General features: G+C 45.4%; 1 protein-coding gene across 1 annotated transcript in view; it reads left to right on the top strand.

The window, feature by feature from the left end:
* The first annotated feature begins 769 nt into the window (after positions 1 to 769).
* LOC142768232 (endothelin-converting enzyme-like 1) overlaps positions 770 to 14,064 on the top strand; it is a 33,700-nt gene continuing 20,405 nt past the window's right edge. The window contains exons 1-2 of the mRNA XM_075870181.1: positions 770 to 857; positions 4,565 to 4,807. Coding sequence (XP_075726296.1) covers positions 770 to 857; positions 4,565 to 4,807 — 331 coding nt within the window. The remainder of the gene's footprint in view (positions 858 to 4,564; positions 4,808 to 14,064) is intronic.

The raw sequence follows: 14,064 nt of genomic DNA, 5'->3' as shown, positions 1-14,064 counted from the left end.
ATTTCACAACCACGTTAACCAATTTAGCCATCGACCCAAGTAAGTCGCACTTTAACACCCCGTTAACCAATTATATGCTCCGCATCCTCCTCAGTGTTCCCCCGAGGGAAGCTGCGGGCAATTTTTTTTGTCAAGCAAAGAAGCCAGGATGGGATATAGTGAACGAACACGCTCTGCATTTCTCCTTTCAACCAAGCAAGTCGAGTTATGACTTTGATCACTTACACCTAGCCTTTCTTCTGATACGTCATGTGGACTGCCTGCCACGACATTAGTGGATGGGAGCGCAGCTACCGCTGCAGACGCTGATGGGAAGCTTCCGTCGAAGTCGCTCTGTTCTCCTGAGAATAGTTTCGAAATGTCTGTACGGTAGGATGCAGAAATGTCCCCGGCAGGTGCTTGCTGGAGCTCGTATGTGGGCAGTGGCTTTCTGGAAACATCATTCAGCGTCGCAGATTGAGCTGTGTCTGTTTTATCGCTGTAAGAGGAGGAAGGAGCCTTTTCTAACAGCATATTTGATGCCTTCACAAACGGGATTTTTTCGGCGCTCTTACGCCGTGATTTATTCCAGTGTTGAGTGTTACGCTGGGTGAGGATTGCCCGTGAGTCGTGCGCTTCACGATTCGCAACGGCGTTCTTGCTGTGTGCCGACCTTGCTGTGGAATGCAGCGACGTTGCCCCTGCAGTTCTAGTACTTTCACCGCACCCACGTTCTGGCTGTCGGCCACGTTCGCCAGAGTGGCGCATTTTCGTTGGTGAGAAGTGGAGCATGCCCGCGACGGAACTTGCCGGTGACATCCGGGACATTCTTGTGGCATTTCGTTCCGACAAAATGGTCGTCATAATGGTCAGTTTTGGTGCGACCGAAGTGCAGATGCTTCTTCCAGCCCCCTGCGTTCGGAAAATTTCTGCCCTGTTGCTGTTTTCTGCGGTTTTTATAAGACTTGCAGAATCCGCGGGCTTGAATGTAGAGTTCCTCGTGGGCACCACGGCTTCCTCTGCGACATTGAAAACGCACTTGGTCTTACTGGTTCCGCGTGTAATGTCGTCAGCTGTAACTTTTTTATCGGGCTGACAAAGAACGGAGTCGTTGCTCTTGAGGTGCTGTGATCAGTGTTACGGTCTTCATTCTCAGTTGAATTAGTTTGAGCTCGAAACTCATCGCTCTGGCGCTTTGCTCCGCTCTTACGACGTTGTCTGGGGACCATCAATATGATGCGGTCAGCGGAGGAGCCAACTTCCTCGAGTCCACGATGGCGCTGAACTTTTTCTCCACGTAATATTCCACTGAAATCTTCTTGAGCGTTCGGCATCTTACTGAGCTGGCATGTATCCGAGACATATACGGCTGGCATTTCCACTGTACTGTTGAAACCCAAAGCTTCTTGGAGGTTAGGGCTAGCACGTAGTAGTGTAACTGCTTTGCTTTGCTGCGGCGCAGCTTTCTTCGGTGTCTTTCCTATCAGCTAAACGTTATAGGATGTTATGCATAAGAAGCACATTTGTGGCTGCCGTCGTGGATTGTTGAAAAAAATCACTGACATCTTTCGTTCTTCGATTTGTTATCATGTGTTCCACGCAGTAAAAAAATATCTGCGCATGAATCACTGTCCGCTGTTTCGCTTTTTTTTGTATTTTTCAGAAAAAGAGCAATTATGCTCGTATATCTGTGCAGCCATGATCCTTTATCGTCCGAGGCTTATCGCCTGACAAATCAAGCCTTTCAGCAACGTTAATCTGCAGTGGCAAGCTCGTGGTCTCCTTTGGTAGGCGATAAATTAAAGAAAATTCATTTGCGGAGTCGCAGTCTCACTAGCCTCACTCGAATGTAGAATTTTTAGACGCACAAGATGCCACCTTACGCGATGCCCCATTCAGCATCAGTATCTCGAAGCGAGGTCTTCTTAAAGTGATAATGGTTTATTTAATGTGATCGTATGATAGCAAAACCGTTTACACCTCGACGCCAACTTGGCCCGACTAAATTGAAATCAGCCTGAGCAAAAATTTAATGGTACTATACGGAACTCACGCAGTTAGGGTTTAAAGCGAATAGTATCTTTCGGTGATAGTATCATCATAAATATCACCCACCTTACTACACACATTGCAGGGCAAAGCCCTCTCCCATGCTGCACCAATCAACCCGCTCCTACATGTGATTGCTGCAGCACGTTGTAAGCGCAAGCTTCCTATGTTGAATTCCAATCGCAGATTCGAATAAAGTTTTCCTGCTCTGAGCAGAGTGAGCACATTTCTATGGAAAATTGGGAGCATGAAATGTGTGGTCTAATGGCAGATTGAGAGCAACAACAGATCACGGATTGCTCCGTGGAACAAGAATTCTTGCTCCGCCGAAATTGGCGGATTTGACAAGAAGTTCAAGTGACGTATTATATGCGCCCGCCTTTCATCCAGTCACTGATAGATGTCCGAAAAGCGCTTTGCACTCTATCGCACCTTCTCGTGCTCCGTCGCTAGACATCCGCTCTCGAAGAGCTCCCATGGAGATGCGCGTGCAATCGCAGATTTGGCGAGAGCAATCCCACTCGAATATGCGCACTCTATTCGCAATCCAGCCCAGCGCTCGCAATCTGCCATTAGAATTCAACTATAATCTCATCTGCCGGCCTAGTTTTCCTATGATGGTCGCATATACTGCCATGACTGAAACCCGACAGGATGGGAGATGACAACGAAGCGACGAGCACGAGCAGCAACCACCTCTCTTCTGAGAAAGATTACTTTTGCCACAGGAACGTTTGCGAAGCCGCATGCGATTTGCTAAGGAAACGAATCAAATAGAATGCTAATATCAGACATAAATTAACTTTTTTTCAGCCTTAGGACCTTGCTGGTGTTTATTTTTCTTTTCTTTTATTTATTCTACGTTTAATCTATTTTAACCAATGTTTGCTTTAAAAACATTCATATTTAAACGTGTTTGGCCTTTAAAACAACTTTATTTCTAATACAAGGTACCATCCGTTTCATTGCCGATCTCCTGTAGTTTGTTGTGCCTAAACATTAGGAACCAACGAACCCTTTTTATTTGTCAATATAGACCTTGATTTTTGATGTCGCAAGGCACACACATGCCAACACTTCAGTTTGCACGGAAGACAACTGAATTCACACACTTCTGAAGAAACCCCGTACTTGCCATTGAATTTCCGTTATTCGATAAGTTTTCTGATTTTCTTGCTGTATTTTGCCTTCCCCGTATAATTTTTGGCAGATCTCTCAAACTTGCACGTGCCATTACTTCCTCTCATTGTCAACGCCGTGAGTCTGATGATTTTGTTATGGCTCATGGTGGAAGCGCAAAAAGCATGAAAGTTTCACATTTATTGGCATTATTTATGCTCCACCGTGGTGGTCTAGTGGCTAAGATACTCGGCAGCTGACCCGCAGGTCAGGGGATCAAATCCCGGCAGCGGCGGCTGCATTTTCAATGGAGGTGAAAATGTCGTAGGCCCGTGTACTCCGATTTGGGTGCAGGCTCAGAACCCCAGGTGGTAGAAATTTCCGGAGTCCTCCACCACGGCGCCTCTCATGATCATATGGTGGTTTTTGGAGCGTGAAACCCCACATATCAATCTATTATTATTGGTATTATTTAGATTTTAGCAGACGTCACTTCAGTGCTCACTGTCATTTCTAATGAAAGGAAACAGATGAGTGAGTGAGGTTCGCTCGCCGTTGGTGGCCTAGATTTGCTTGCTTGTTCCTTTCTTTTGTGGCTCTCACCCACTAAGGGGGATTGGCCAAGAAGCCGGTGCTTAATGCAAGTCAATACCTTTAGATTTTCTAGACTAGGGGATTATGATTACTATGTTTTGACTGTGAAATTAGTTTGGTGCATAGAGCACCATCAGCTGTCGGCTGCAGACAGCACGTCAGCTTTTGGCGGCACCATCTGTTATCAGACCCGAGTAGTAGTGGTATCTAGCAGCGCTTGTTCAACAGCCATAACACGTTATTTTTTTTATTGTTTGCCAATAGATGATGCCAAAAACTGACATGCCTGCTTTGACGGTCGGTTGACGGAGCTATAGACCAATTCCATGTTTGTAAACACAGGTAGGCCGATGTCGACATTATGGGGAAAATTATAGCGACGCCCGCACGTAACTTCCACCACAAGCGCTGAGGGCTGCGATGTGTGCCAACAAAATGACGTTGTGAGACGCCATAAGCATCGTGAAAGCCATATGCGTTGGGGCTGCGATGTGCGCCAGCAAACAAAACTAAGTTTTTAGACGCGACACACATCCAACCGCGACGCAGTTTGTCGGCATACCGTTTTTTTTCGTTGTTTGACCGAGAACACCACATGCACCATCGAAAACCCAGCAAAAACTGTGGCAGGCAGAGCGTCTTTTGCCTACCAAGACAGCATCACCGCATTTTTGTCACTTAAGTCAGGTGGAATTTGTCTACAGGCAGCCGCTGCAGAGCACAGGCCACGGGCTCACGTGTTTCCTTTGGTAAAGGATGACAGTGCACAAGTATTCAATGTGTAACTTGACTCTTTCCAACAAGTGGTTTCTTTTCACTGCAGTATACCTTCTGCCAGGGCCTCTGAAGGTCGTCTTTCTTGATGGTATCATCATCGGAATCACGGCTAACGCCATCGGCACCTGCCGCGTTCCTCGCGCTGCCAGAATCATCAAGAAGAACCATCGACCGTCGAACATAGGTCTGCAGTCTGACGTTGACATGGAGGCTCCGTCTGCAGCTGGCTCTGGTACTGTCGAGAAAGTCCAGCCAGCAGTTCAGGAAGAGAAGAAAGCGAAGAAACGTGGTAAGCAGATCAATTTGAAGTGGTTCCAAAGAGCTAATCTTTCAACACTGCAGTGTTTTACTTCAATAACCTGTACCGGTGCAGAGCCTAATATAGCCAAGTGGGTTTCTCTAAGACGAAAGCTGGGAGCACGGGTATATTCAAATAGATCTAACGGAAACTTATGCACCGTGGCAAGGAATTGAATTTCTACCCAATCACCTTTTAGAAAGTTGAGCCGGAAGTCGCTTGTTTGATCCTGGCCTTCCCAGCCGCGGTTCAGTAAAGCCAAATTGGCAAGTACCTTCGCAGTGTGCGACGTCCGTGCCCGTTAAATAACAAAACATAGTAAGCCCCGTCGGGGTTGTCTAGTCATTAGGGTACTCGGCTGCTGACGCGCGGGTCACGGGATTAAATCACGGCTGCATTTTCGACGGAGGATAAACGCTGTAAGCCCGTATGCTCAGATTTGGGTGCACGGTAAAAAGACCCAGGTAGTCGAAATTTCCGGAGCTTCCACCAGTACAAATTGTCGTTAAATAACCAAGCTAGAAGAATAACGAGTCGGGATATAATATAATTAAGGACGAGTCGGGATATAATAAAATAAGGACTAATGCTTCACGAAACATAATAACGCAGTTTAAAGGAGGCATCGATACCGTTGTAGCCACGTCGCCTTGCTCACACGTTGCCTCCCAGAATGGTTGCAGATAGCCGTGGGATCACGCCGCAAGCAATATACAAGTCCTATTGAATAATTGCTGTGCGCGGCATGCTACAAGCACTTCTCTGCCCAGCCCTCACTGTGGTATTAATGAAGAGCATCTAACACTACCCGCTAGCATCAAGGCAACAACAATATTGATGCTCTAGCGAAATGAATGTGCTCGCTAGGTAGACCTTGCATGCACATATCTTGCCTGAATTTATCCGCCCGTGCTCTCCACCAGCGAGCGCCTGCGTGTTTGGTGTTCCTATTATTTTGAGAACACCTGCTCCTTGGATAGTGTAGTGTTCATTAGTTTTAAATGAGGAGCGTTTCTTTGTCGCAAGGTGCTGCACTGTGGCGTCGGTGGCATCTTCCCCCACCCTCCCCCCTCCCTGCGCACGCTCGCGTATCGTGCCTTGTGCCTAGACATGCATGCTTGCGTCTTGTGGCGGCCCAGCAAGACACCCGCGAAAACTGTTTCTTCAGGAACCATTAAAGAATAAGACACCACTGGACGTTCAGCAAGAGAAGCATACGCAGTGGAGGTGTGGACCTCTCACCCGTACTGCTCTCCCTCGGACGCGGGCCGTGTGTATATAAGCAGCGGAGCGCGCTTTCGGAATTCAGTCGAGTGCGTCGTGACTTGGCTTTCGCTCGACTTGACTATTTGCTTGACTCAAGTAGATGCGATGGAAGTAACAGTTCCTTCAAACAGTGGCGAGGCACAAACAAACATCAGCGTCCCATCACTCATTGAAGGCAACGCTCCTTCATTCAGTAAACAGAAATAATAAAGAAGACATAAGAATTAGGCATTCCCAAATGATACGCAATTACGACACATTTACGCCATAACACCTCCCCCCCTACTCTGCGACGCATTTACTCGGGTTCCCCCAGTGAGAATATGCAGGCGGCATTTTTTTATACTCAAAGCAGCTCTTCGATTAGCCCGTCTAATGCTGTTCCTCCGCGCGTTCGTACGAACGCACTGCAGATCTTGGAGCGGTGCCAAGAAGGTCATGCCGCAGCTGCGTGTTGACGTCACGCTCCTCTCGCAATGCATGCTGACGCCACCCTCTCCATAACTTGCCACGCGCTCGCCGCAGCACCCGCAACTGCTGCCTCGTCAGTTAACCCTACACACCTGCCGCTACCACCAATCGGGGCGCCACCACGACCACCACTCGCTACACAAGGGACTTCCCACCTACACCAGCACTCACCACCGCATCCGCATTCACGCCGTTGAACTCGTGACGCCAACCGTGCGCAAAGCTGCTGCTTCACATCCTATCAAGGTTCCCTTTATGAAGATGGTGTGAATTCCCATAATGCATTTTTTTCGCTGATCATATCATGTTTTGTATTTACAAGCCCTCCGTGCTGTAATCACCTATTGGGAGTGACACTATGAATAAATGAGTAAAAATAAACAAATAAAAAGAATATTAACACTTACACTACCCTACCTTTTCATGAATTTCAAAAGTGCCTTTACGACATAATAATCTGATGTTATCACACGCCCTTTTTATTATTATAGTGTTGATTTGTGCAATATGTCGGTACCCCGCACGCTGAATAAATGCGACGGTTAATTGAAGCTGCGTATAGTACTCGGCGAGTTGACATATTATGATGCTGGATTTATATTCAAGTGGTATAATCACGTGCTGTTGGTTAATTGCCGAGTCCCGTTATCTTCGCTCTTTGACTCAAGTACAATAGAGCGTACAAGATTGTTTGATGAAGATTGGGTGAACATGGCCAGACGAAAGTAATATCTAACGCTCTTTATTTTACCGACTTCCAGCTCCTCAGTCTAAAATCCAAGGTAAAAACTTCGAAATGCGACCATTGTCCTGTTTTACTGAAAATTGTAATCCGGCTTACTTTACTAACCTCATCTTGTAAAAACTGAGAGCCTATTTAATCTTTTACTTCTGAAAAAAGTGTGATGAGCCCAATATTCCCGCCATGCAAATTGTCCACGATATTGACAGCACGTGTAATATTTATGTAGCGTTTCTGTGATGGCAACGGCAGTTGCACTAAATTTACGGTACTTTTTTTTTCTGAGCGAGGAGTGAAGATTCCAATGTTTCGGAATAGGTGACTCAAGATTGAAGTTACATATTTCCCTCAAAAAGAACTACAAAAGGGATGACGTCCCAATAAGATGTGCTATTTATGTGGCACTGATGCTGTGTAACTGTTACCTTCCCTTCGCCAGCTGGAGCACTCAAGATTTACAAGGGACGCCCGAGTCCCAAGCGTAAGCATTGCCTCCTGCACGTGCTCAATGAGCATGAAATCGTTTCGTTAGTTATTTAGCAAGTGGACGTTGCTAGGGAGCGAGGGAGTTCGTTTAGTGAGTCGACGCGAGTGGAAGTTAACGCGACATAACAATTTTTCTTCTTTCTAGTACCTAGGAGGTGAAACGGTTTCCTACTATACCGTTTTTATAAAATAAATTTGGATACCTGAATGCGCGTGTAACGCTACCACAAGTCACAAGGCTCTCTTAACTATTAGATCTATTAATAATCATTATGGTGGAGAACTGGCACTTTTTGTAAAGGTGTTTGCTCCGTGTAACGCGCATGTCTCACTCAGAAGCTGTGATTCGGGGGTAACAACTATTGAGCGATAGGTGGCGTTGCGTTCACGAGCGGTGATCACCACTATCATCTTCATGAATGGTAGAGTGGTAGCGCCGGCGGGGACCCCTGGCGGAAGGCAAGCCTTGTTGGCGGGTGAGATATTTGAGTGAGTCTCTCTTCTGCGCGTGGCGTTTGCCGTGAAGGGTTGTCTCTAGCGTGGGTCCCCGGTACGTGGCAGGGTAGGTTGCTTGTCGGGGGCCCACGTGGTAAGTCAAGCGTTGGCGACGCTGCCTTGGGTGTGTTATTGTGTTTGTCATATTTTGGAGTGTATGGTAATATTGCGTATTTCCTAGCGCGTTCGTCACAATTTATGTTATAATAATTTGACGGACGATATCATCGATCTGAAATTAGATAAATAAGTGTGTGTGCATCGTTTGGTCTGTACCGACCGCGTCTGCTGTGTCTGTTCGCTCTAAGAGTGTGGTGGTGGCGCTCACCATTGCGAGACCCCACAGCTCAGAGTAATATTTGACTCCAACAAAAAAGGTCTCTACGATAGCTTTTGAATGAGCCGCTAATCAGCGTGTACAGCTTTTGCAACTCTTTCTATCTTGCGACCTTCGATATGTTTCCTCCCTAAACAAAGTAGCAGTGTGTTAGTATCAACTTCATTAGCAAAAACATCCTTAGGGGCTAGCCGCATTTTTAGTGCCCAAATTGGCGTTTTTACTACAAAGCTTCGTGTATACATTTACTGGTTCTAGGAAGTTTAAATAGTGAAAAAAAAAACAGGCCAGACGCAGACGCAACAAGTTCAATGTACTCGTCACATTCCATGTCTTTATTTACTTTGAGCGAACTATCGCAAGTTAGAAACAATTTTTTTTGTACTGTTAACAGCTTCCTATGAGAAAAGTAAGTACGCCCAGGTTTAGTTGCATTCCTCCACAAAGAACAGCACGCTACAGTTGTATGCACCATAATTCTTGCATACACGTACCATTTACTCGACACCCACCGAAATCAACGAATGTGGTTCTTATGGTCTACGTATTGCATTAAGAAAGATATAGGTCACGTGGGTCTTCACTGCATACTTTAATTTCTTTGTGCGGTTCAACGAAGTGCGTTCCACTTAACTCTGTAAAATAAAACCTTTATTTTTTCTTCGTAACAAGTCTCGAATATCATTTTTGCAGAAGCATCGCCAAGAGTACGCATATGTGTAATTGTATTTGCGTGACTTACGTATTTTACGTTCATGAATACGGCTCAGCGTGTTATTTTGGTTTTCTCGGGTTTCACTCGCAAAGACTTCCTGCAAAGATCAGTGCTAGTCTGGCCGCACAGCTTCAGAAGCTTGGGGATTGTTTAGGATAACTCCGTTAAGATATTCAAGATATCGCGCCGCACGTGATTTGTCAGGAACATACGGCTCCACCAGCGGTAATGCACTAATTTTCGATAGCACACGTATAAAACCCGAGGGCGATGACAGAACCTGCGGCCTGCGAACTCTGGGCTGGGACCGAACTTGTGACCTTCAAATATTCAAACGCCGCCGGTTTGGTCTTTGCTCAGTACATGTTATCTTTCCATCGGCTTCCTCTTCTTCTCATTTACATTATATTTACTGCTCTCCTTGGCAGTGTTATCTGTGAACGCAGCGTTGGTAATAATATAATACCGCCGCAGTAAGGTCCAAAAATGGATCGTCAATTATTTTACTGTCCACTTTCGGATTGTGGAATAACGCTTTTCGATGCTCAACTCTAAATCTGACTGTGCCCCGCCGCGGTGGTCTAGTGGCTAAGGTACTCGGCTGCTGACCCGCAGGTCATGGGATCAAATCTCGGCTGCAGAAGCTGCAATTCCGATGAAGACGGAAATGCTGTAGGCCCATGTACTCAGATTTGGGTGCACTTAAAGAACCCCAGGTGGTAGATATTTCCGGTGCCCTCCATTACGGCGTCTCTCATAATCATATAGTGGTTTCGCGACGTTAAACCCCACATATAAATCAATCAATTAAAATTTGACTGTTCCAAAGTAGCATTAGTAGTGAGCCTAGGAATGACCGTCTAATAACAAATAAAGTGCTTTATTATCAATACTCTGGAAGTTACGAATGATAATTCACGCAATTCCATACTTTCGAGGTACTAGGAAAGTATTTACGATATACGTACTGCACACTACTTTTTCTAAATGTTGCTCCAGCGAGCACCCCGGAGGAGCTCAAAGCCAAACTACAATCGTGTTGAATGGGGCACTCGTCATTCTGTAACACATATTTGTAACGTAATAGACACATTGCCTTTATTTCGTACAGCTGCCAGAAGTACTCTTTTTCTACTGATAAGTCGGGCAGTGATTGTTAGAAGGGCGCCTTCGTTGGGAGCTAAAGCCCCTATACTTCGTAAAATTACCGTGATCTGCTCTTCCTTCGCCACCCCCTCTCTAGCACGTTGATTTTTTTCTTTCACTTGTGACAGGGGCACCCCCCGTAACGTGGCACGAGCTTGCTTCGGCGGGGAGAGGAGGAAGTGGCACAGATCGAAAGAAGGCTGTACTTTTTCGAAGGAATAGGGGCTTCATTGGGAGCCCCGTTATCGTATCCTAGTCGAGAGCAACCACTAAAGCAGCTACGCTCGTTAGTCGGCTTATCAGCAGGTGTTAGACAGCTCATAAGGGGCAGGGTGCTCATGATAATGAACCTGTGACAAACTACGCACTAAAAAGGCAGGCACTATTTATCTAGGTGCCTTTCTCTCACACCCTATGGATCGGCGCTCCAGATAGCGCACTTCTGTCGTCCTGTCATTGGAACCGCCCCCGTCATCTGTATACATTTATTTATTCTTCAGCAGTTGGCTTTCACAATCTCATTGAATGAAGACAGCATCGCAACGGCAGTAAGCTTGGTCTATTAGAACACATAGCTATACTACTAGTTGTTGACTGACATTACTGCATAACCATTGGAAGCAATGTATTTGTTTATGTAAAACGTACACCAAATATGCTGTACGCCTTAGAAGTTCCATAATATGAGTTGGTTGAAGTGGTGTTATTTTATGTGGACAGTATCAAGTGTAAATATCTATTAGGATATTTATTGGGTGAGCTTGTCAAAGTTACGTAGAAAAATATCACTGTCATTAGTAAACATGGACGAGTGCCCGTTTACTTCATTAGTGCTACACATTCCATACAGCTGGACAGAAATAATATTGAAATAGTTAGATGCAGGGACGAAAATAAGCCCCGATCTTAGCCGTTAGGAGGCTATTCATGCATATATTACGCTAAAGCATTGTTTAAAGGTGAACATTCTCTTAGAACGCTGTATTCGGATAGCGTAATTGTGGTTCTTTTGACTATATAATGCGCTCAGCAGGAAAAACTAGCAATGCAGCAGGTAGTCAAAGGTGAATATTAAAGCATAATTGAAGTCATGAATGTGATGATTTGTTTTTTTTTCAGCTCCAGACAAAACGCAAGGTAGGAACATAACTGCTGTTTGCATCGGTCCTCTGCCTCATTCGTTTACTCATGTTGTACTGCCCGTGCATACATGGATGCATCACAGTGCAAACAGTGAGATACATATTGTTATGCAAAAGAAACGTCATGTTAATGTCACGATTTCATCTTTCAGAACAGCGCAGTAAGTCTCTAACTTTTATTGAATTCAGGCATTTTTACCATAATTATTTGTCAAGCCTTCTTGGAGTGCTTGATACCGAATTTAGAGTGCAATTTTGGCGCCATGCTTCCCTCCTTGCTCCTGTAGTGAAAGTGTTGGACATTTATTAGAGCTTTATTTGAGCTTTACTTTGTTTCATTCATTTTTTCACCGATAACTCAAATGATTACGTCATATGATCATTGTCTTTTCATTGCCAACAGACTGCGTGAAAATCAAATCATACCTACTTGAAAGAAGTGTTAATAACATGGTGCAGAAATTCGTCTCCGTAGCTCAATCTTTTCACCATTCATACTACCCATGTGACCCACCAATACAATTTACTGAATATTGTGTAATTAAGATCTTTTATTGATTTTTATAATTACTTATATTTTCGTGCACAGTTGACATTTAGAATAATCTTGACAGTTCTTGGAGATGCCTACCACAGGTACAGTGTGTTGAAGAAGTGTCCAGTTATGTATTTTGATGTTTTAAGTTTTGTTGTTTCTTTGGGGTGCTTTTTGTAACCACTCCTGCAATACCATGAACACGAGACAGCAGTATCTGTAAATAAGAAAATGAATAAAAAATAGACCATATCGTGACAACATATCGACTACAGCTTGAGAATTGCGGTCTCGCAAGGAATTAGGAGACGAAGCTTTACAGAAAGCGGATGACTTAAAGCTGACTTCAATTCATCTACTGAGTTTAAAACAACGTGTGGCTTTTTTCGCAGACATATAGAGATCAATTCTCGTGAAAAGATGAAAAGAGCAAACGAAAGATGCGATGCTGTAGTTGTGTGCTGTGCCACCTTATGTTATAAAAAAGATTTCAGAATTTGATGTTAAGGCGTCAAAAACGGAATGGCTTCGGAACTTCGCAGCCAGGTTACTTCGCCGGTGATGGTACTACGTGGGTGACGACGTCGACGAGGGCATCAGTCAGTATGTCACATACGAAACTCTTTACATGGCTGAACTTGTGACGGGAAACTGAAGGACAGATTTCAAAGATACTCACTGAAACGAGTAGCGGTGAACAGAGCGTCAGACGTCGGTCAACCGACAGCTATAGTGATGCTGATGCGTGTCGGCATTTATACATGTACCGTCAAACATTCCAACGCTATTGCTAGTGGCCACGACTGTTCCAGAAGAATCTGTAATGTTCGCGATGCGCGTATTCACACAGGTTCAAGATTATCTCGATGGTTCTGAGGCCACATTTACACTTGAGAGGTAAAAAAAAACGGAAATGCCAGCACGGCCGGAAATCTACGTTCGCGCGCATCTAAATGTTCCCATTCGTTCTGTCTGCGTGCATGCCGTCACCACTTTTACCTTTTTGAAAATTTATTTTATTTAGTCTGTTTTCCTGAGCTCTACATTGCGTACCAAATTCCAGTTGTTCACGCAATGTACTTAAAAGAAACAGCTCGCATCTTTTCAAACGTTCTTTTGATAGATCCACCAGTGGCAACTACAGGAGAAAACGCATCGGCAGTGGCTGCGGTGGAGTCAGCTGGCTTTTTAAAAAGCGAGTCACGACTCCCTGTTGCTGCACCGTTTACTTCCACTGTTTCTCGGTGATCGTAATACAAACCACTCTCTCAGTGAAGGCATCCTTCTTGAAGCCCTGAAAATAGGCCCCGGCAACTCAGCAATAGTTTCTGTTTCAAGGAACATGCAGGCTCATAGTGGTTGCTGAGCATCCAAACGATGGAGCGAGGCTGATGTGAATGTTCGCATTCTTTATAGATGCGAAGCAGCTCTTTAAACCACGTGTGTAACGTCGTACGTACGTGCGTCTGTACGAATGCGTCTAAACGCGTTCCATTTGCAGCAGGCGTTGGAGCAGTGCTTAGTGGGTCGCACCGCAGTGGCGGGTTGATGTTGTGCTCCACTCGCAAGCTTCTCTAGCAGGTGAGCGACTCTATTTACCACCCGCAGCACGCTCTACGCAGCGCCCGGAGCTTCCAGTTCCTCCGCTCTTTCACAACACACTTCTCTCTTGCTTCACATTTTCCGCCCCTCTCAACGCTCGACCGCACGTCAAATGGAACGTTGTTGCGGCTAGTTTATCGGCGATGAAACTTACACGAAACTCAACCCGCCTACCGTGTCTTTGCGTTTCAAAGAAACATTTGCTTGAGTTAATGCTACACCGAGTTTCACTTAAGCCCGTTTTTCCGGCAGCTCTGTTCACACCCATTTCAACAGGGTCCACGCCATGCGCACCACTTCCGCTTCGTACG

Source organism: Rhipicephalus microplus, chromosome 8, assembly GCF_043290135.1.
Source record: "Rhipicephalus microplus isolate Deutch F79 chromosome 8, USDA_Rmic, whole genome shotgun sequence".
Taxonomy (NCBI): domain Eukaryota; kingdom Metazoa; phylum Arthropoda; class Arachnida; order Ixodida; family Ixodidae; genus Rhipicephalus; species Rhipicephalus microplus.
Note: the sequence above shows the minus strand (reverse complement) of the source record. Positions and strands in the feature narration are given on the sequence as shown.